This window comes from Mus pahari, chromosome 10 (assembly GCF_900095145.1).
Source record: "Mus pahari chromosome 10, PAHARI_EIJ_v1.1, whole genome shotgun sequence".
NCBI lineage: Eukaryota > Metazoa > Chordata > Mammalia > Rodentia > Muridae > Mus > Mus pahari.
Window position 1 is genome coordinate 50,709,236 of NC_034599.1, and position 24,574 is coordinate 50,733,809.

Below are 24,574 nucleotides of genomic sequence, written 5' to 3' on the forward strand. Positions count from 1 at the left end.
CCTATACTTCTGGATCTTCCTGCCCTTGCCTTTGCTTATGAGTATTAATAAAAATCTAATAAAACAATTATTACAGTTACACAGAAAAAAATAGGGGCCAGACTCAGAAGATGTTTTAGGAAAGACAGCATTGCAGACCCCTTTAGCTCCTTGGGTACTTTCTCTAGCTCCTTCATTAGGGACCCTGTGTTCCATCCTTTAAATGACTCTGAGCATCCACTTCTGTATCCCTATAGGAGGAACAACAATATGAACTAACCAGTACCCCCCAGAGCTGTGTCTCTAGTTGTATATGTAGCAGAGGATGGCCTAGTCAGCCATCAATGGTAGAAGAGGCCCTTGGTCTTGCGAAGATCATATGCCCCAGTACAGGGGAATGCCAGGGCCAGGGAGTGGGAGTGGGTGAGTTGGGGAGCAGGGTGGGGGGGTATAGGCGGCTTTAGGGATAGCATTTGAATTATAAATGAAGAAAATATCTAATAAAAATATTAAGAATTGGAAAAAAAAGGAAAGATATAGCACAGAACATACCATGCAGCATCATCTATATAAAGTTCCAAAATAGGCAGGACTAATTGATGATATCAATACATGAGTCATAGTACAGGAACACTTCTGTGAATGGGCAAAAGGAATCCTCTGGGTGATAGGAAATTATATCTTGTTCTAGATAGTATAATACCAGGTGCATATATATAAATATCACTTAAGTGCTTGAAATTAGTGTACTTGACTAATGTATTACATACATTAAAAAACTAACATAGGCGGCATTACCACTATGACTGTTTGAGTCACTCAGTCCCCTATCAGCACTGCTTGGGTCAGAGTCCATGAGTCTGGAGATCATTGAGTCTGTGGCCATGAAGCCAGCAAAATCTAAGATGGATAGAGAATCTATAATTTAAAAAAAGATTCAGAAAAAACCTTAAAGATCCAACTGGAGTATAATGTACGGTGTACCAAATATGCATTCCTGATCAAGAATGTTGTATAGATGCAGTCAATATTACAAACATACAGCTCTATATTGCTAAGGGCTATAATCTCAGGAGAAATGGAGACTAGCAGACCTTGTATTCATTTAGGCAACTCACACCATCCAGAAGGCACTTTTTAATGCTGCTGTTAATCTCTTGGTAGATGGCCTCATTTGTGATAAAAACAGTCTTTTGTTTCTATAAGGTATGGCTGGAAGTGGAAAAGTTCATACAATGACAAGTTCTCCAGGGAATGAAGGAATTCTTCTTAATTGTTTTTACTTATGTTTTAGTAGCACATGGTCATTTCAAGCAAAATGTTACATTTTAAATCTAATGATAGGAATAGTATACCTATTGATACAATGCAAAAATGATACCTTGCAACATTTGAGAACAGAAGCCCTACCCATTCCAAAGATTCCCTCTAGCAAGAGACAAGTAGATCCAGAGTTTGAAGATTATGGTAAATATACAAAAATTATGCAAAGCATAAGTTAACAAAGACAGCATCTATGGTGTATTTGTCTCTTACATTGGAATCTATAATTACGTATGATCTATGTAAGTGGTTTGATCCCGTAAATCTCAAATGGCTGCAGTACAACTATAAGAACACAGAGTCCATACTCTCACAATCTAAATGTTCCAAGAAGAACTAATATATGTATATGTATATGTATATATATGTAGTATTATATACATACAATGCAACATATAGTAATATATACTATAACTATATATAGTATGTACATACAATGCAACATACAGTAATATATATATTATAACTATATGTAGTATTATATACATATAATGCAATATATAGTAATATATATACAAACACACACTGTAGTGTGAACAGAAATAGAGCCATTTGAAGGCTTTCTCAGAGGTCAGAAAATGAGACTTGGTGCCAATGCATTGAGTCTACTCTTTCCCATTCAGCATAAACTAGTCTAAGCTACTCCAGATGCCAAGAGAGACAAGTTATAGGAAAAAGAACAAATGATCATCAGCCAGTGGTTTCTGGTGGATCTTTCTGGATGTGAAAGAACTAACCAGATGGAAGCAGATGATAAGAGATTACATGAAGCTGGAAACATTAATCAGTCAGTGGTGATGCTAAGAATATAATGAAGTACGGAAAAAGAACCAACTGTATGGGACTAACAAGATGGCACCACATCAAGATGCAAAGTTACCCATCTGTTCAATGGGGAAGGGATGGGACAGCTGATTGTGTATGAGTACAAAGGCTGAAGACTATGAACAAAGCTTCCAAGTCATGAGACTTGCTGAAGTAACCCAAGAGGTGAAGTAGTAAGACCAGTAGACAAGATGATATGTGGGTTGATACCAGAAGAGAAGCACAAACCTGGTAAGGGAGGGTGATTGGAAATGAGCCACTGATGACTGATTCTACAGAATTTCTCATCATTGCCCCTGTGCAAATTTTTGGATATCAACCAGAGACCCTTCCAAAAGTGATAGAAATTTTGGAGAAATGACATTGCCTATGACAACTGATGCCGAGGAACTTAGCAAACAATGCATTACCATCAAGGCATTACAAAAGCATTTGACAAAGTTTGTCTCTGAATTTAAAGCAGAAATAACTGGAGAAGAAAAAAAAACTTTGAAGTATAAGGCTGAGATTTTTGTAGAAAACAACTCTAATCTATGAAGACAATAAACATCATCTGCAGCAGGAGCTTGAAAGCCAGAATAAGAAGCTTCTGTGAAAGCCTTCCTACAAGCACACATGAGGGTGAGGTTGTAAGGCATGGGGACAGATGAATGTCCCGGCCCGCAGGACAGTTGAACAGGGTCTGAGGAACCACCTGTGGAGAGAATGAGAGGCGAGAAACACAAGGACAGACAGCAAGTCTGATTATCAAGCTGTCAAATTTTTCCAGGCAGGTTTTATGCCCACAGAAGCAGGGTATGGGGAGGGGGATGACGCAAAATCACTTTGTTTCTAGGGGAATGCACCTGTTCCCAAAAGCAGGATATTGGCTAGGTAAAAAGTTCAGCAGGAGAAACAGAACAGAGTGGGTTGCTAGGTACCTGGGGGTAATACTTTGCCATAGAGGCCTCAACTTTTTCCCACAGAAATCTCAACTAAGCTAGTACTTTTCCACTAAGGCCAAAACTTTGTAAGTAAGCACTTATGGCTGACAAGGCAGTTAACATCCAAACAGGGTTGCTCCCAACAGATGAAGGCAGAGGGATTGTGAACATTAGGTAGCAACTAGCCAGCTGGAAAATTAACTCTGTGTCAAGGATGAAAAGCTCAAGCAGTTGAAGGTCACAGTAACTGAACCCAAACCTGAGAAGCCAGAGACTCTCCCAAGAGTGTTACCAAGAAAAACATCATTCAGAGATCAGTATCTCCATCACCCATGGCTAATACACCAATTTCTGTCAAACACAGACAGTTCTATTCTGCAGGGAACAGATAGGTAGATCGTAAGTCTTCCTCTAATTTGCAAACTGAGATGGCCATGTAGTCACACATTGATCATGTCATCACAGTGTCTGTTGCAAATGAAAAATCTAGCTAAGTGTGAGGAGTCCATGCTGAGCTAAAAGGAACTAACTGCCAAAGGCGAGGTTCAGACTAATGTAATTAAGAGTGATTTTAACAAGATATTGGGCAATCTGTTCAGTTTACTGATGTTGATAATTTAAGATAAGAGTCACCAACCAGTAGACAAAAATAAAGACCATCCACAGTGACACCTTCTCAACCAGTTGGTATGGAGTCTGAATGGATCAATGTAGAAACAAGGTGATCCCTGGCTGTGGAGAAGAGTCAGATCTCAGCTGGGATCCCAATACCAGCATTATGCACAACCCAAGTAGAAAGGCCATGAACAGCCCCATTATTAGAATCTTTTTTTTCCAATGTTGTTTTTCTCCAAAGCAGTGCCACAAGTAGTGTCTGAGTCATCTTGCAGAAGAATGTATCTAGAGCACATTTAATTTTTTTGTGACTTTTCCAACTGTTATAAATATTTCCTAGGGTTTCTTAAATGCTGCTATTGTTTGGATACAAAAGAGTATCTTAAATATATCTAACAACTAAGACCTTCAAAATAAAATGGTGACTGGTCAAAGGAAAAAAAAACATTTTAGGAAGTGTTTAGAATTCTGTATATATACTACCTTCTGACCTTCAGATATGCCAAAGGAATTATAAAGAAACACACAAATATACTCGCACACACAGACAGTAAGATAGCTTGGTGAGTAAAAGTGCTTGCTATGTAACCCTGATGACAAACCTAATTTCAATCCTCAGAGCAAAAATAAATGAGTTAGCTGACAATGAGTTGCTTCTTTGGCAAATAGGAGATAGAGAATCTGCAGAAGCTTGAGTATACAGGGCAGTGGCAAACATAACAAGAGAAACTCTGCCCAAAAGCAATAACCCCAACAAAGTTGTTTCCTGATTTCCACCCCACAATACTCTCAAAATAATTAAAATAAATGTTAAATATAAGTTTACCATAAAATAACATCTACAAACAGGTACTATACTGAAAGAAATCACAATAATCTTTCCTGAGCATCTTAACAGATGTTTAACAAGCATGATTTTCACATTCCTTAGTAGTTTTAGACATTTTGTATAACAGAGAGAATAAATCCATAAAAATCATCATAGTTCAAGAACAGCTTTATATAAAATTATAAACACTTATATTAGAAACATTTTTATAAAATTATAAATATATTTATAAAATTTTAATAAACAATAACTATAGGTAAATAAATAATGCATTCCTAAAACTTTGTAAATGATTTACTAATCCAATATCAATCACTTACATGAAATAGACATTGATCTATGTTTTCTAAAACATTTGAAATCACTGATAATTTTTGTCTTGAATTAATAACAAAATATTATAACTTCTCTCTTTTCAAGATTTATTTCTATGTGTAGGTGTGCACGTGCCTATATGTGTCTACATGTACATGTAGGTGCCCACAGAGGTCAAATGAGGGCATCGGATCTCCTCAAGCTGGAGATAAAGGCAGTTGTGAGCCACACACTGGGTACTTGATAATAATTCTGGTTCTCTACAAACTCTGGTGCTATTAACTGGAGAACTATATCTGGAGTTCCATCTACAAACAGGTACTATTTGGTTATAAGTTCTTAAATTTTTTGAAATATGTTTTATTCATTTATGGTATGTGTGCACACTCAGTTGTGTATCTGCCATGGCATGAGGGTGGGGATTAGAGGATAACTTGAGAGAGCCAATTACCTCCTTCCACCATGTGGGTATCAGGGATCAAACTGAGGATGACAGGTTTGGCTGCATGTACCTTTATTTTATGAACTAGTTATCTTACCAGCACAAAATAGTGTAATTTTTTTTGTACAAAAATTATGTAAGTGATAGCAAAAATCTTGTCTGTATAGTTATATGTATACTAAAATAGTAAAATACCCACTTATTATATTAATATAGATATTATGTGCTAATCATGGTTCTACATAGTTATACAAATACACATAAATAAGGAACATATAATAAAAGAGCTCATCCTAGGTAATCAATTAACAACTGTAAAAGGACAAATGTAAAGCTTACCACTTCTTCATCTGAAAGTTCACGGCCCTGGATACTGCTATTCTCTCTCACAGCCTGCTGATGTTTTTTCCCTTTAATGTGGCTAAAGAGATATACTTCAGAAGCAATCTAAAAGCACAAAAAAGCCGTAGCAATCAACATACCATTGCATCCAATGTTAAGAACTAAACATTCAATCTAGTACATTATATACAAATTCAGATCACTCTAGGATAGATGGCTGGCTGGCTAGATAGATAGATAGATAGATCAAAATATTTTCCTTAGAATGTAATTCTCAGACTAAGTTTAAAGATTCGAAAAACACTGAAATCTTGGGTTTTGCCTTTTGGTCCCAATACATTAAAATATTGGCTCAGTCTACCATTAAACAATTAACAAACATTTTAGTAACAACTGCAAACATTGGCACTTTGCACTGCCATTCCTAACTACTATTATTTTAGTACTTACTTTTCATTTAAAATCCTCCATAGAAGTCAAGAGCACTTAGTAGATGCCTTAGCACAAGATTTAAAAGGCTGGAATCCTTCTATTAAATTTTAGCAATAAATTATATCACCAGACTGTTAATAATGACAACCACCTACCAGGACGTTGCAGAGAGAACACTGCTTCTTTCTTTCATAAGGGGTCAGTTTAGGGGCGTAATCGGTGCTTGCATGCCGCCCACTGCTTAATTCAGCAGCTTTTTCTTTCCTTTGCTCAATCTGTTCCATGTGCCTTCGAATGCTTTCATCATGCTGGAGATAGGATCATAGTGTGGGAAACTTTAAAAATATTCAGTTTACACTAAGAACTTAGAAAAAGACTTTCCATTAAAACTTCTAAAATAATCCACAAGAGTCTTGCTTTGATACTAACCTGCACACTGAAGAACAAAGCTTAATCTTTTAACATATCACACATGGACAATATTGCTTCTTTAGATGTGCCCCAGTGCATGTTCGTATATGCTTTATGAGATTAGCTTCATAGACAGATTTGGGAAACAGTAAGGTAAAGATGATCAGATTTTTAACACAGAACTTCATACATCTTCTACTGTGCCATTGTGCTCAGTGACTCAACGCTACTGGTTACTTAGAGGTCAATTTGGTAATTGTTACCCACTACTCATTTGGTTCCCTATCAAACACTATGAGAAGTGCTGACCCATAGAAACATTCATGTTTAGTCACATACAGAAAAGAAAAGTGACAAAGACCGACACTTACCCCAGCCTGATTACTATTTTTTTTTTTTTTTTTTTTTTTAACCTCAAGCTACTAACCCAGAAAAATCTTTTCGGGCTTCACACTATTTTGTATAACCAGAACACATCTTACTCAACTGTATTTTCTACATTCAACTAATCTTTTAAGATTAAGCTGAGTAATTATTTTTCCTGATCTTTGATATGCCAAGCATCCTCCTCTATCCTAAATTCCACATAACCCTACCTCTATTATACAAAAGTTAACCAGCTCATATCTGAATCTCACACTAGATTAGGCACTTCCTGAAAATGGGAAGACTAGCTTATAAATATTTGCTATATTGAATTTAAATGTATGATAAATTCCTATAACCCTACAAATAGAAAAATATGGTGTTTCAAATTAAAAATTACTATCTCTATTATATAATATTAAACATCTCTACAAGCAGTCAACATGCAAATCATTGTGATGCAGTACAAAGTACTCAGAAGAGATCACTTACATGTTATAATATTGATAACATTTTTCTAGAAATTAATGATTTTTCATAATCTTCCAAGTTAGAACCATGCAATTCAAAAGCATTAATGTCAAATGAATAATTAGATAATAAATTAGATAAGTAAAATAACAATATACTACTAGTAATGCCTTCAATTTATTTATTTGTTAATAAGAGGAAATATTGAATTTCTTTATTGTTGCTCCATGATTCTACAATATCAAAATAAATTTTATCATAATAAACTTAGTTTTCAAACAGTTGAATTTAAGTCAGTCATAACTCAATCATAAATAGTTATTTAAAAATTATATATACAAATTAATTCAATTTTTATTCCATAGAATTTTATAATGTGCTCCATCTATTGTAAGGTCTAAAATTTCAAATTAAAAAAAAACATGCTATCCTGACCTTGAGCTGAATTTTTTTCTGCAGCTCTTCCATAGCTTCTTGCTGAGCTGCGGTGAGTGCTGCCAACCGTTCTTCCCTGTCTCTGTTAGAACAAGTCAAATCTGTAAGTTCACCTGCTTGGAGCAACGTGCCTCATGTCAAACAAAAAATACAATTTCAATGTAAGGCTTATATACTTTAATAGGCAATTATTTTAAAATATTCTGAAAATATGTCACACACATATTGCCTCATAAATATTTGAAAAGGATTAAAGATTTGTTTCATCTTCTTTGTTTTTGGAGGTTAAGCAACATAGATGAAGAGCTATGAAAATAAATTTCTGAACCAAAGCTGGTCTAGAACTATCATTAAGTACAAAATGTTGAAAACGTAAATTATATTTTCCCTCTCGTGAAGTTTTATTAACATCACAAGAAAATACTAGGTAACTGACAAGCTAAGAGAACAGAAGAGGAAACAATGATGCACATTACTCTAAGGTTATGGACCTAAGAAACAAGCTCTTGTAGCCATTTCAATATCTAACAAAATACACTTGAAACCAAAACTAATCAAGCGACAAGAAGGACACTAAATACTCATCAATAGAAAACTCCACCAAGAGGACATTCTAATTCTTAGTATTTATGCCCCAATCACAAAGGCATGCAAGTTCTTAAAAGTTCCATTAAACAGATTATATCATATACTGCTGATCCTCACACGCTGATAAGGAGAGGCTTTAACCCCACTCCTACCAATGGACAGTCAATCCAGAGAAAAACAAAACAGAGCAATGCTGGAGCTAATGGACATAATAAAACAAATGGACCTAACAGGAATTTATACATTTCACCCAAATATCCTATCTGAACACCACAGATTAAAGCTGGGTATCAACAACAGAAAGCTTGCAAACTCATGGAAACTAAACCACTCACTCTGAATGAAAAATAGGTTAAAGCAGAAACTAAGAAAGAAATTAAAGATTTTCCAGAATTAAATGAAAATATATACAACATACCAAAACTTATGGGACACAGTGAAGGTGTCGCTAATGGCCAACAGCACTATCTACCTAGAAAATTGGAGATGTCATACTAGTAAGTTACCGGTACACTTGAAAGCTCAAGAAAATAGAGTGAGAGGGGAGGAGGAGAAGGAGGAGGAAGAGGAAGAAGAGGAGGAGGAGGAGGAGGAAGAGGAGAGAATGAATCATACCCAAAGGAGTAGGTGGCAAGAAGGCAAAAAGCCAAAGCAGCAGCCTACAGAAAGATTTTTACCAACCGTACATCAGATGGAGGGCTAATATCCAAAATATATGAAATAACTTTTTAAAAAACTAAATATCAAGAAAACAAATAACCCAATTTACAAATGGTGTACAGATCTAAACAGAGAATCCTCAAATGAGGAAACTCAAATGGCTGAGAAACAAATGTTCAACATTCTTATTAGGAAAATATAAATCAAAATCACTTTGAGATTTGATCCTAAACCTTCCAAAATGGCTTAAATCAATAAAACAAGTAACAGCTCACCCTTGTGAAAATTTGGGAAAGGGGGAACACTCATCCATTGCTGTTGGAAATGCAAACTTATAGCTACTATGGAAATCAGTGTGCTGGTCCCTAAGGAAGATGGGAACAGAGGTACCTTAAGATCCAAAGGACACTTCATCCTACCACAGAGACACCTGCTTAACTATGCTTATTGGTGCTCTGTTCATAATAGCCAGAAATCATAAACAACCTATATGTCTGACTACATTTCTTCATAAATGGATAAAGAAAATGTGGCACATTTACACAACAGAGTATTCAGTCACATAAAAAAGAAAGAAAACAGATGGGATGAAAGAAGGAAGGGATGGAAGGAGAGAGAGAAGGAGGGAGGGGAGGAGGGACAGAGAGAGAAAGAGAGAGGGGGGAGGGAGGAGGGAGAGAGGAAAGTGAGCATGCATGCATAAAACTTGAAGGTAAATGGATGGAAGTAGAAAAAAAAAACATCCTGAATGAGATGTCAAAGACCCAGAAAGACAAATACAATATGTATTTGCTTATATGTGGCTATTAGCTGTTAAGTCATTGATACCTAAGCTACAATCCATAGAAGCACAGAGTTTAGGTATAGACTGAGGCTGTGCAGGTAGAGAGGTCATCCAAGGAAAGGAAAATCATAGCTATAGATAGTTATAGATGGGTTAGGGAGAGGGACTGAAACAGGAGGGGATAGGGGAAGGAATACAGGGAGAGACAGCTAAAATTAACGGCCATTTGTGGGGGGTAGTATGAAAACCTAATACAGTAGAAACTTCATAAAAATATATACATTTATGAAGGTGATCTAAATGAAATTGCCAAATAATGAGAAACAGAAAGTCACTACTGACAAGCCATCTCTTGTCACTTAAATAAAAATATCCAGTACTGGGACTGGATTACAACTAATTGTTGGCTAAAGAGTTCCCATGGGAATCCCTAGATAACCCATGCTGTTGCCAAGACTATAGGTTGCTCTCCACAAACTGCAAGGCTCTATAAAGCTATACAACTCACTGAATATGGAGAAGTAAAGTTGGTGCCTACACAGACTACTACATGCTATCTTGATAAAGGACCCAGAATTGTTCCTGTCTAAAAGAACTGCAGGGACAAAAATGAAGAAGAGCCTGAAGGAAAATTGGAATTCCAGTGACCAGCCAAACTTGAGATCCATTTCTTGGGGAAGGGTGGGTGCACCAGGTCCTGACACTATTACTGATGCTATGATGTGCTTACTGACAGGAGCCTAGCATGGCTGTCCTCTGAGAGGCCCAACCAGCAGTTGACTGAGACAGACACAGATACTTTACAACCAACCATTCCCCTATGGTTGAATTAGGGGAAGGACTGAAGAAGCTGAAGGAGAGGGTAACTCCAGAGGAAGACCAGCAGTCTCAACTAACCTGAATCCCTGGGAGCTCCCATCACTGAGCAGCCAACCTGGCAGCATACACTGGCTAGTTCGAGGCCCCAGACACATATATAGTAGAGGACTGTCTGGTCCAACCTCAGTGGGAGATGTGCCTAATCCTTGAGGCCCCTGGGAGCAGTGAGGCTTGATGGGCGGGAGCATCCTCTCAGAGACCAGGGGTCGGGGGAGGAGGAATGGGATAAGGAACTGTAGGAGGGTGGACAAGGAAGGGGAGCAATGTCTGGATTGAAAATAAAGTAATATTTTTAAAAAAGGAAAAAAGAGGTAAAGTACAAAAAAGATTTTAGTTTAGCAAAGACTAAAACAGTAAAAGTGACAAAGATTTGAGACACAGGGGTGACAGATCTAAAACTGGCACCAATAAACCCTATCTCATTAAAAAGTTACATCAAGTGAAGTGCAATAAACATAAATCAGAAAGTAGAAATAAATAAGCAGATTTCAGAAAAGTAAAGGACATGTTTGAGAAAACCACAACAGGATGAAAGAAAAGGGACAGAAGACAACTGTGATTATATTTGTAACAGAAAAAAATGACTTTTATTTTTAGAGCCAGAAAGAAGCATTTCATAATAAAAGGAGGAATATCTTATCTCAGTAAGATACAGTGAAAACAGAATGTATACATTTCAGAATCAAAATACATAATGATACCACTGAGCTACTACACGTGGGAACTGGACAGACTGACCAGAAAGCAGCAGACAGAAGGCTAGAGGGCTCTATCACCGACTCAGCTGACAAGCACAGAGAACTCTAACCAATATCATCGCTAGGGGCACAGAGAACAGCATGGAGTACAGTGCATATCTAAGGCTATAAACACAGTCTCGACAAATATTAAAGCAATGAAAATATAAAATGTATATTCCCCGAGTGACAAGACTTCATTAGAAACCAGTAACAGAGAGCAATGTGATATTCAAAGCTAAATACATACTTATAAATAACTACAAGTCAAAGAGATTTAAATAACCTAGGAATCAAAAGAATGATCTTTAATTGATGACCTTTACTTATGTAAATATCTTCAAAAACAATTCCTTTTCATTGAAGCTCATTAGAGTTAAATTATATTTTTTCATACAAAAAAGACCAAATAATGTTCTCAGCCAATACAAAGTTTCAAATACTCCATTTTAAATGTAATGTCAAATATCCTGAAAATTTGGCACATTACTAAACTTGTGGTATTTCTAAAATATATGTAAGACCCCACTGGAGTTAATAAGATCTGCTATAACTATTTGCTCAGTGGCAAACTGTTCATCAAGACTAAAACCAAGATAGCAAACTAGGTACCTTGCTCTTTCCCGGGCTGCATCCTCACGAGCTTTCTCCTTCTCTTGCCTCTGTTGCTCAATTCGGGCTTCTTGCTCTTTCCTCTTCATCAATAATTCCTCTACACGGGCCTGCCGTTCTGCCTCCAAGGCTCTCTTACGTTCCTGATGTTAAAAAAATTAAAGTTATCAGAATTATGACTAAAATGATCAAAGGTGACATAACTTTGACAACATATATATTTATTTATTCCTGAATTGTCTATAAGTACATAGTTTCTAAGAATTTAAGCAAAATTCAAACAGCAATGACATATGGTTTTCATATGTCATTTACCATTATTACAAAAAAATTGTAACACAATCTTATATGTATTGAATCCTAAAAAACACACACACACATATTCACACACTTCCATGCACACCTCATAACATAGTTAGAAAACAAGTTTAATCGAAGTTGAAGAGTCATGATCTGTAAAAATCTGCCAACTATATTCCTACATACTAATAAGGAACAACTTGAAAATATAGTTAGGTAAAAATTCCACTTAAAATAGTGTAATGCCTAATCTCAGTGGTCAACTGAACTTAATCTGAAATTAACTAAGATCCAACCAAGCAACTGGCACACCTATGAGAGATTTGTCTTGGTTGACTTAAGGTGGAAGACCCACCTTATTCTGGGTCACATCTTCTGGTAGCAGCCCACATAAAAAGACATCAAAGAAGGAAGCTTTTGCTTTTGTCCTGCTTGCCCTCACTCTCCCTGGCCAAGTTCATGTCGTGTTCCTAAGCCATTTCTTCCCTGGTGCTAGTACCTATTTAAGTCCTCAGTATTCCAATACAAGCTAGAAAGAGACAGCTCTCTAGGAACTCCCGAGACTCTAGCACCAGACTGCAACTACTAAGACACTCAATCTCATGCACGGAACCACTACCAGATCCTAGGCTGTTCTTTCAGCCGATAGCAATCATTATACAAACCACTCCAACACACACACACACACACACACACACACACACACACGCACGCACACACACATATTTCACTGTGTATGTGTACATACATATATATTCCATATATTTCACTTTCTTTGTGAGAATGTGTGTGTGTGTGTGTGTGTGTGTGTGTGNGAGAGAGAGAGAGAGAGAGAGAGAGAGAGAGAGAGAGAGAGAGAGAGAGAGAACAGAACACGAACTCTCTCTGGATCTTCAGCCTAACTCAAAGCTTGAGCTGCTGGGTAGAACCCTACCTGTACAGCCTCATCACGAGCTTGCTTTTCTTCTTGTCTTCTCTGACGTTCTTCCTGCAATTCATTAAGCCTCTGCTCATATTCCTTCAGTTTTGATAAAACATCGTGACGTTTATTCTGAGCTTCAAGGGTATTTATGAAGGCAATCTCATTTACCTTCAATGAAAACAAACACAGAATCAGAATCAAATTAATTCTTTTTAAAAAAATATTTATTTTCATTTTATATGCATTGGTGTTTTGCCTGAATGTATTCTGTGTGACAGTGTCAGATCTTGGAGTTACAGACAATTGTGAGTTATCATCTGGGTGCTGGAATTTGAACCCAGGTCCTCTGGAAGAGAGGTCAGTGCCCTCAACCGCTGAGCCTTCTCTCCAGTTCCCTCAAATTAATTCTCAAAAGAGAGTAAAAAGTGTGTGTGTGTGTGTGTGTGTGTGTGTGTGTGTGTGTGTGTGTGTCTTGCTGTCATACTGTGTATGTACCCATGTGTATGTACACATGCATGGCTACAGGTGCCTACAAAGCATTTGGACCTGGAGTTACAGTTGCCCAGGAGCCTCCTGACATGAGTGCTGGGAAAAAAATTCAGGACCACTGCAAGAGCAGTACATACTCTTAACTACTGAGCTCTAACTCTTCAACTTAATTCTTATAAATATATGAAATTTAACAATGATTTTGTACAAGAATATTTAAATCATCAGTAAGGGCCAGGAAAAAATAACTAATAGGGTACTCCTGCCAGTATTATCTCAAAATAAGCCAATATATACAATAAACTATTAGGGTTTAATAAGAACTGATTTGAGAAGCTGCCATTGAAAGTATTTTTTAAAACAGGAAACAATTTAGTATGTTAGAGGCTATTTTACAAAACTTCATTTAACATAAATTTGTAACAATATAGAGGATAGATAACTAGACACATTCATATTTTTCTAGTGAAATTTTTATTTTTTAATCTGGCACACAAAATAATGCATTTCATGACACCCACAAGTAAAGGATCCTCACACTTACACATTTTTACAAGTTGTCCTAATGGATCTCCTCCCACGGCTTCCCTGCTCTGTCACTCAGGGGCTCTCCCCTTTGACTCTCACGATATGCATATCCATTACCCTCTCTTCCTCCCTTAACAGCTCTGGCTTTCTCATAACCCTTTTCCAGTTTCATAAGTTACTCATACATAGAACTTTAAACAAGGATTATTTATGAAACTTTAACTTTCTAGGTCAGGCTTATTTTGCTTAGCTTAATGGCTTTCAGTTCCATCTGCTTCCTGCAAATGTCATAATTGCATATTTCTTTATGACTGAATAAAATTCTACTGTGAATATGCACCAAATTTTACTTACCTGTTCATTTATCAACAAATAAATAAGCTGGTTCTATTTCACATCATATGTAGCAATAATAAAAATGGATGCATATGTATCTCTTAGCTATGTGATACGTTAAGAGTTCTTTGGTTATGGCATGCTAGGTTATATGGTAGTTGTACTTTTAGCTTTCTTGGCTGCACCAATTTACATCCTCAACAATACTTTCTGAGGGTACCTATTTCCAAACAACCTCACTTATATTTAACCATCTCTTCTGTCATTTCTAGTTTGGGGACTGTTTCCAAAGGCTTCCCTCATGAGCCTCTTGATGTCACTGGGACAGATCATTGTGTCCCCTATGGAGCTCTAATGTTACTAACTTGGTTATCTTCTCTTCTGGTTAGCTTTGGTTGTTTTCTCTAAAAACCAGTATTACTTTTTGTTTCCATTTCATTTTTACTCTGATCTTTTTAACGTTTTGGCATCTACTGCTTTTGGGGTTTGTTCTTATTTCTCTAAGAGTGTGAGGTAAAATACTAACTTATTATTTGAAGTTTTTGTTTTTTTTTCAGTTTTAGTTTTTCAAGCAGGGTTTCACTGTGTAACAGATCTGGCTGTCCTGGAACTCATTTCATAGACCAGGCTGGCCTCAAGCTCACAGAAATCTGCCTGCCTCAAACTCCCAAGTGCTGGGATTAAAGTGCTGGGAACCACCACACCTGGCTTAGATATGTTTTAAAGGTTCTATCAAGCTATGATTTCATTTGTATGAAATTTTAACTTCCTCCATGATTTCTTCAGTGACTACTATTCAAGACATTACTGTTCAGTTTCTATATATCAATATATCTTGGTTTGCTGTTGTTGTTACTGTTATTATTTTTCTTTTCCTAGTGAGTTCTAGTTTGGTTGCACTGTTCTCTGAGATGGTATAAGATATTATTTCAACTGTTTTGTATTTGGGAGGAATTGATTTAGATAAAGCTTGTAAGAATGTGGTCTATTTTAGAGTTGCATGCATCAGTATCTGTTGGATGGATTATTTTATATTTTGGAATGTTCAGTTCAATTGATCTGTGGTGAACTTTTAATTCTGAAGGTAGATACCTTATCAACAGATTAGAATGTGGTGAAATCACCTATAATTATCAGGATTCATTTAACCTTTTCTGTTCATCTGTGTTGTTTTATAAGAGGTATTAATTTCATATGCATACAAATATTTAAAATTATTATAATTACATATAATCATTCATTAAAACAGTCTTAATGAGTTGTTCTATTATTTATTTGTTTGTATATTAATAGGTAGTGGCCTTCTTTATTTTTGTACTTTTAGTTTGAAGTTTACTTTATCATATATCAGAACAACTATACCATCTTGTTTTCAGTTGATAGATTTCTTTCCTTTAAGTCTCAAGTCTGTGGGTAACTTTACCAGAGATTCTGTTTCTTGGAAATGGAGTCATAGATTTTAATTCTCTATGGATAATGTGTACGGGATTATATATTTTCTTAACAAATTTTTCATTTTATATACTCAACCATTCCTTCCAAGTATTTTTTTCTGCTCAGTCGAGGCAACTAGCAGTGTCTTCCAATGTATTGTTTATTTGGCTTAGGTTTCACTTCTAACATTTCTATCTGTGTTTCTTTAAAACCTCAAGTTTGTTCCAAATTTTTATTACCTATCACTGATTTCCCAATCCTTATTTCTGGCTTGTTTTCTGTGTTGCTCGCTTTTCTTCTAAGGTCCTAGATTAACTTCATCTTCATGTTTGTATGCTCTTTCAGGTCATTGATCATCTTCACCTTCAAGCATTTAACAATGTTTACAGCTATGAGCATATTTTACTTAATGATTAAGAAGCTTCAGTGCGGTAGCTGGATATAAAATTAACTCAAACAAATCAGTGGCCTTCCTCTACATGAAGGACAGACGGGACAAGAAAGAAATTAGGGAAACAACACCCTTCACAATAGTCACAAATAATATAAAATANCTTGGTGTGACTCTAACTGAGGAAGTGAAAGATCTGTATGATAAGAACTTCAAATCCCTAAAGAAAGAAATTGAAGAAGTTCTCAGAAGATGGAAAGATCTCCCATGCTCATGGATTGGCAGGACTAACATAGTCAAAATGGCCATCCTGCCAAAAGCAATCTACAGATTCAATGCAATCCCCATCAAAATTCCAACCCAATTCTTCACAGAGTTAGAAAGGGCGATTTGCCAATTCATCTGGAATAATAAAAAACCTAGGATAGCAAAAACCATTCAGAACAATAAAAAAACCTCTGGTGGAATCACCATGCCTGACCTTAAGCTGTACTACAGAGCAATTGTGATAAAAACTGCATGGTACTGGTACAGCGACAGACATATAGATCAATGGAATAGAACTGAAGATCCAGAAATGAATCCACACACCTATGGTCACTTGATTTTTGACAAGGGAGATAAAACAATCCAGTGGAAAAAAGACAGCATTTTCAACAAATGGTGCTGGCACAACTGGCAACTATCATGTAGAAGAATGAGAATTGATCCATTCTTGTCTCCTTGTACAAAGCTCAAGTCTAAGTGGATCAAAGACCTCCACATAAAACCAGAGACACTGAAATTGATAGAGGAGAAAGTGGGGAAAAGCCTCGAAGATATGGGCAAAGGGAAAAAAATTCTCAACAGAACACGAATGGCTTGTGCTGTAAAATCAAGAATTAACAAATGGGACCTCATAAAATTGCAAAGCTTCTGTAAGGCAAAAGACTGTCAACAAGACAAAAAGGCCACCAACAGATTGGGAAAGGATTTTTACCAATCCCAAATCTGATAGAGGACTAATATCTAATACATACAAAGAGCTCAAGAACCTGGACTCTAGAAATTCAAATAACCCCATTAAAAAAATGGGGTACAGAGCTAAACAAAGAATTCTCAACTGAGGAATACTAAATGGCTGAGAAACACCTGAAAAAATGTTCAACATCCTTAGTCATCAGGGAAATGCAAATCNAAACAACCTTGAGATTCCATCTCACACCAGTCAGAATGGCTAAGATTAAAAATTCAGGTGACAGCAGATGCTGGCGAGGTAGTGGAGAAAGAGGAACACTCCTCCATTGCTGGTGGGATTGCAAGCTTGTATAGCCACTCTGGAAATCAGTGTGGCGGTTCCTCAGAAAATTGGACATAGTACTACCGGAGGATCCAGCAATACCTCTTCTGGGCATATACCCAGAAGATCTTCCAACTGGTAATGAGGACACATGCTCCACTATGTTCATAGCAGCCTAATTTATAATAGCCAGAAGCTGGAAAGAACCCAGATGTCCCTCAATAGAGGAATGGATACAGAAAATGTGGTACATTTACACAATGGAGTACTACTCAGCTATTAAAAACAATGAATTTATGAAATTCTTGGGCAAATAGATGTATCTGGAGGATATCATCCTTAGTGAGGTAACCCAATCACAAAAGAAGTCACTAGATATGCACTCACTGATAAGCGGATATTAGCCCAGAAACTTAGAATACCCAAGAAACATTTTGCAAAACACAGTAAAACCAAGAAGGATGACCATTGTGTGGATTTTTCATTCCTCCTTAGAATAAGGAACAAAATACCCATGAAAGGATATAGGTACAGAGACAAAATTTAGAGCTAAGATGAAAGNATGGACTATCCAGAGACTACCCCATCCGGGAATCCATCCCATCATCAGCCACCAAACCCAGATACTAATGCACATGCCAGGAAGATTCTGCTGAAGGGACCCTGATATAGCGGCCTCTTGGGAGGCTATGCCAGTGCCTGGCAAACACAGAAGTGGATGCTCACTGTCAGCTATTGGATGGAACACAGGGCCCCCAATGGAGGACCTAGAGAAAGTACCCAAGGAGTTGTAGGGGGCTGCAACCCTGTAGGTGCAACAACAATATGAACTAACCAGTACCCCCTGAGCTCGAGTCTCTAGCTGCATATGTAGCAGAAGATGACCTAATCAGGTATCATTGGGAAGAGAGGCCCCTTGGTCTTGTAAACTTTATATGACCCAGCATAGGGAAAGGCCAGGGCCAAGTAATGGGAGTGGGTGGGTAGGGGAGCAGGGGTGGGGATGGGGTATAGGGACCTTTTGGGATAGCATTTGAAATGTAAATAAAGAAAATAATAATAATAATAAATGTTTAAAAAAAAGTTCTTTTGGAAGAGTCATGTTCCTTTACTTTTTCATGTTTGTAGTATTTCTGTGTAGTAATCTGTTCATCTGTTGGTTTGGATAGCTACTTCAGATTTTTTTAAGGGGCTAGGGGTTTCTTACTGTTCAGACTAAACCACCACCACCACTGGCTACTGAGTGAGAGCAGGAAAGGCACAGCTATCCAGGTTTGGTCCCTCCTCTTCCCCATAGTTTTTCACTTGCTTGTGGATTACCAGTGACCTGTTCTCTCTGTGAAAGAGTGTCTCCTTGTAAATCTGATTCTCTTCTTCATTGGTTCAAAGGAGCCAGATACAACCTGCCATTTTAACTGGAATTCTGTCTGCTATAAGTTTTAGACAACAAAACTTAAAAGTACAGAAGCATTTGTTCCTTTTATATATACTGAAAGTAACAAATAGTTACAACATGTTGTACTATACACTGGTGTTCAACTTTACACAGAAGCAGGGACTCCAACAATTTAGATTGGGAAAATAAAGTTAAGCTCAAACTTGCCCATACATTTCTGAACCAGTAGAATGCCTTAGCAAGTTGCCAAGCCTGACCACCTGAGTTTAAGGTTCCTGGATCCACAAAGTGGAAGAAGAGAATTGACTTCCAGTTGTTCTTTATCCATCTCCTGCTTCCAGATGTACTTTTAAAGTAGGTTTATCATATAACAATCTTTCAAACTACTAAAGTGTATGACAGACAAGCATAAGCAAGAAGAGCATATGCATTCTGTATCAAGTCTCACATGTAAAGTGTAGTCATTTAAGGGCGAAGGAATGAGACCTTATGTTCTAAGCAAAATTTAATTATTTTAGAAACTTTGTTACAATAATAGAAAGATGAACCCAAAATGAACCAATATAACTCAAAACTCTCAGTATGTACCATTACTTTTACAACCTTAAATCTCTATGAAATAAACCCTCTCATTTATTCTAAACCAAGCAATATTCTTACAGTTACTTTCATTTTTTTCTATCTTCAAGTAGAAGTAAAATTTTTATATTTCTTACTAAGAAGTGTTGTATATAGTGTAATGCTTCTGTATAAAGGTGTCCACTTCTGCAGTATAATAATTCTGAATCAATGTACAAAAGAATGTTTCTACCCTAAACAGTAAGTGTTTTTTCTGATGACATTTTAACATTATTTGCGTATATCTATGTTGATGAAATTCTTTAAAATAATGGAAATAATTAGTAAGTGATAATAATCATTATTCTGAATATAACATGTTACTGAAAAAAGCCTGAGTAATATTTTTACATTAAAACTTAAAGGTAAAGCTAACAAGATGGCTCAGTGGATAAAGCAATCACCATGCAAGCCTGTTGACCTGATAAAATCAGCTGAAGCCCATGTAAACACAGACGCATCATGGTACATAAACACATCACATTTAATAATAAATAATTGTTTTAAAATTGAAGGCAAAGGGAGAATTCTTGATGGTTCTTACCCTGAATGCTACCAATAATCACACCTTTCAGAAACATTACTTAGGAACCAACAAGGTCAAAAAATAAGACTATGAAGAGCAAATATTTAGGGAGTATATAAGTATAACTAAAGTATAGCTGAAATGGAAAAGAATACACATGGCTGACTACAAGATATAAGATCACAGATGACCTGAAATGAGCCCCCAGAGAAGTGACAAAAGAGCAGCTGCTTTATTTTCTCTTATATTTAGTTATATACCTTAGAAATAGAAATGGATTCTAAAAAGCAGTGATTGTTTATAATATACTATTAATAATCAACAGCCAAATGTGGAGCTCTAGGAAGCCCCATCATTTAGTGGGGGAGGAGAAAGATAGGGATAGAGAATGGATGAGGCTTATAACCACTAAGCCATAAGGCTCCTTCATCTAGAGCTCGGTGAAGAATGTAATCTGAATATTCACAGTTCAGATTAACTATGGTAAAGCCAGCTAAAGCTGTGCCACTGAAGGCAAAGAACAAGCAAAGTGAGAAGAAGGTGTCATAAAAAGATTGCTGTTCTGGCCACACTAGTTAAATCCTGTTAGCCTTTTTGATTAACACAATTAATTAAAATCTAAAACCGTAACATTTTCATAAATTTCAATATTGCATAGAATTTTAAGTCATATATAAATATATATATATATACATACATACACACACACACACACACACACACACACACACATACACATACTTGGTTCATTAACACCAAGTGTTTTTAATTTATGAGAACTACAAGGTTCACACTCCAGAATAAGTAATAGGAGCTTCTTAATTAAAGATTATAAATGCTCATAACTTCTTAAGTCCTGGTAAAGTAATATAGATTTATCACTGACAGTTAACAAAATACCACAAAGACTGTTATTGACAACATAAAACTGGATGTGTGGTGCATGCCTGCAAGCACAGAACTTAGAAACAGGAAGATCAGAAGTTTAAAATCATCCTCAGGCTACATAGTGAATTCAAGACTGGAAGGTGATTCATAAGACTCCGTCTCAATAAAAAAGATACAGATTCATGTTTTAAATAAATCACACATTACCAGCAAAAACATACCAATATTAAAAATGAAATGGTGAAAAAAATTTTGAAGATAATATCTGACAAAGTAGACTCGGAGCCAAATTGTTCAGAAAAGATAAAGTCACTATAAAATAATAAAAGGAATCTTAACAAAATCATAACAAATATAAATGCATATGTAATCAAAATTTGCTAAACCTATTTTCATAAAACCAACACTACTGGGCATAACGGGACAAAGAGGTCTAAATACAACAAAATTAACTTTTATATGTCACTTAAATCAACAGATAATTCACAGAGAAACATTAAAAAGTAAGCTTCAGAGTAAAATATATCATAAATCAAATGAACTTAGCAGACATTACAGAATATTCTGTCCAACAGTTATACAATACACATTCATCTCAGAAGTCCACAGAATTTTTCCCATAATATATTCCATTTTTTCTCACAAAGCAAGTTAAATAATAAAATTTTTTGAAAGAATTTCTTCATCTTATCTCAAGTAGAATCAATAACTCAAGGTTATCCTTGGTTACATAACAAATTTAAGACTAGTCTGAGTTACTAACCTTGCCTTAAATTAAAAAAAAAAAAAGTTTAACATAACAAGCCATGATAATGAAGTCATGTGCCAATATTTCATTAATGTATGTAAATAAATAAAATTAAACATTTTATATTACAAGTTCTTCCCAACGGTGACAAATCATTAACTATAAAAATAGACAAATTTTGTTACTAATTTAAAGTCTTATCTTCTCATTCTTTTTTCTTGTGAGCCAACGGAATAAATAAAAACAGCCCTTCCCCTTACAGGCCTGCCTGGTTGGCCTCAAGGGGAGAGGATGCTCTTAGTCCTACTGCAACTGGATGTTCCAGGGTGAGGTGGGACCCAAGTGGAACTTCCCCTTCTCTGGGGGAAAAGGGGTAATGAGGGGAAGGCTTTGTAAGGGTGAGACTGGAAGGAAATGAGGATGGGGGAACTGACTGGGATATAAAGTGAATTATTAATGATAATAAACAAGTACCCCATGTTCTCTCTCATATAAGGATTCTAGAACAAAAATAATTGAACTATATAAAAGTGTTACTGAAGACTTTTACAGAAGAAAGAGGTAGTTGGGTGAGGGCATAAGAAAGGTAAAGGAGGAATGGATTTGATTAATGTATACTACCTACAAGCATGAACATGAAACAGTGAAACATTGTCCTATATATCTAATATATGCTCATAGTTAAAAAGTTGGATATGAGGCCAGCAAGATGGTTGCCTGCATAAAGATACTCGCTGCCAAGACTGATCACCTGACTTTGAACCACAACAGCCATCTGTTGGAAAAAGAACAAAGTGCTCTAATGGTTCTTTGACCTTTGACCTCTACATATATTCTACAGCATGCGTGCATACACACACACACACATACACACGCGGGCACACACATATACACATGCACACACAATAAATAAATGTAAAAAGAAAAGCTAAACATAAGCCTATTGTAAAATTGTCAACTAGGTATTTACAAAAAATAAACAACTAAAACCAAAAGTAAACATCACCTAAAAGCTTTATGAATGAATTTCCACAGCAGAAATCCTTGGAATAGACAAAAACCAGGACAAAATGGATTTCCACTAATAGGTAACTAAATGAAGGAAGACACAATCAGTACATATAACATGAAATTCAAATAAAGATTGTGAAAGAAGCCAGAAGGGTAGGTATGTTCTATATGATCCATTCATATTCTAGAAAACTCAACATCTACAGTGAGAGAAAGCAGATCAGAAACTTTCATATTTACAGAGTTGAAGAAAAAGATGAATTTCAGAGATGATTTGTGAATGTTCACTGTACTGATAGTTGGAGAGATATACACATGACCAAACTCATCAAACTTAGTATTTTACAGCTGTGCAGCCTATCCTGTCAAGTAGATCTCAACAGACCTGCTTATTATAAAGTATAAGATTGTACCTAGTAAATTTTAAATAAAGCAGTAAAATCTTCTGTTATTCTAGAATAAAATACTTGGATAAGCCTGTTACAATATTACATGCTGTAAAATACACTTGGTAACATGATTAAATATTTAATACACCACACCTTAGCTTCTTCCTCTTGAGCTTTCTTCACAATAGCTTGTAGCTGTACCTCTCGTTTAAATTCTGCATGAAGTAATTTCTCTTCCATCATCCTACGTCGTTGATCTAGTAATTCTTCCTTCCACTTTCGGACATCTTTCTCCTATGTATGACAAATTATCCCATCATTAACATCAAAATATAAATTCAACAGAAGACTAAGGGGTAAATAGAAAAATTCAGGAATATTATTAATGATTAAAACCCAACTACATAGCCAGAACTACAGCTTCCTTGATTCTCTGGCTCCTTAAATACTCTATTTTTTTCTTATACATATAAAAAGAGAATAATACTTGGCCCTAACCAATACATTAATATCGCCTCCTCTGAGGCTCAGGAATATTGCAAAAGAGGGGATGTTAAGAGCTGGATGACAGGGAGAAAGGCTGCAAAGTGCTGTCTTCTGGGCACAACGTGCCACTACAATTAAGAACTCATACCAGCTCCAGCTGCCTACACTAGGTTTGCACTAGGCTTGTCAACAGTCCTAGTAATGGGTGAGGGGAGATCATGGAACTCGACCTCTCCATGAGGAACTATTTGCTATTAATTGTTGCCTGGAAGGGAGTTATGTCTTCAGTTATGTACCTATTTAGTAAGCCCATCAAACTCCAATGGATAGTTCTACATCCATGGTCACCAGGACGGCCCTGGTATAACCTGCTGGGTCATAAAACAAAGAGCTGTGAATGTGGAAAAGGAGACTATTGAGACTGGAGTAGATAGGCAGGAGGGAGATAGACTAGGTGAGAAACAGTAATTAGAATGTATATATACAGGTATGAACTTGTCAAAGAATATATATGTATGTTTTAATAAAATCACACTTCTGGCAAAGGGGCGGTGAACAGTAAATAACTGTTATTCTGAAGACTTTCTTAGGACAGTGCATTTGATATATCTATATTTATAGATATTATTACACTGAGCCATGAGACAGAGTAGACACTGTTTATGACATTTAATGTTAATTATCAGCCTGAATAGGTTACAAGCACCTAAGAGCCAAACTTCTGAGGAGAGAGCAAGGTTAACTCGGGCAGAAAAACCCAACACAATAGTGAGCCACAGCAATTAATGGGCTGGCATCTCAGACCAAAAAAAAAAAAAAAAAAAAAAAAAAAAAAGCAAGCTGAATGCTAACATTTCTCTGCTTC

The 24,574-nt window shown here is 36.2% G+C and overlaps 1 protein-coding gene across 4 annotated transcripts in view; it reads right to left on the reverse strand.

Annotated features, from left to right (window-relative positions):
• Scaper (S-phase cyclin A associated protein in the ER) overlaps positions 1–24,574 on the reverse strand; it is a 345,780-nt gene that overhangs the window by 225,257 nt on the left and 95,949 nt on the right. For all 4 annotated transcript variants that reach the window (XM_029543011.1, XM_021206319.2, XM_029543010.1 and 1 more), the window contains 6 exons: positions 23,377–23,517; positions 13,203–13,358; positions 11,969–12,111; positions 7,709–7,790; positions 6,181–6,333; positions 5,591–5,698 (listed from right to left, as the gene is read on the reverse strand). In XM_029543011.1, coding sequence (XP_029398871.1) covers positions 5,591–5,698; positions 6,181–6,333; positions 7,709–7,790; positions 11,969–12,111; positions 13,203–13,358; positions 23,377–23,517 — 783 coding nt within the window. The remainder of the gene's footprint in view (positions 1–5,590; positions 5,699–6,180; positions 6,334–7,708; positions 7,791–11,968; positions 12,112–13,202; positions 13,359–23,376; positions 23,518–24,574) is intronic.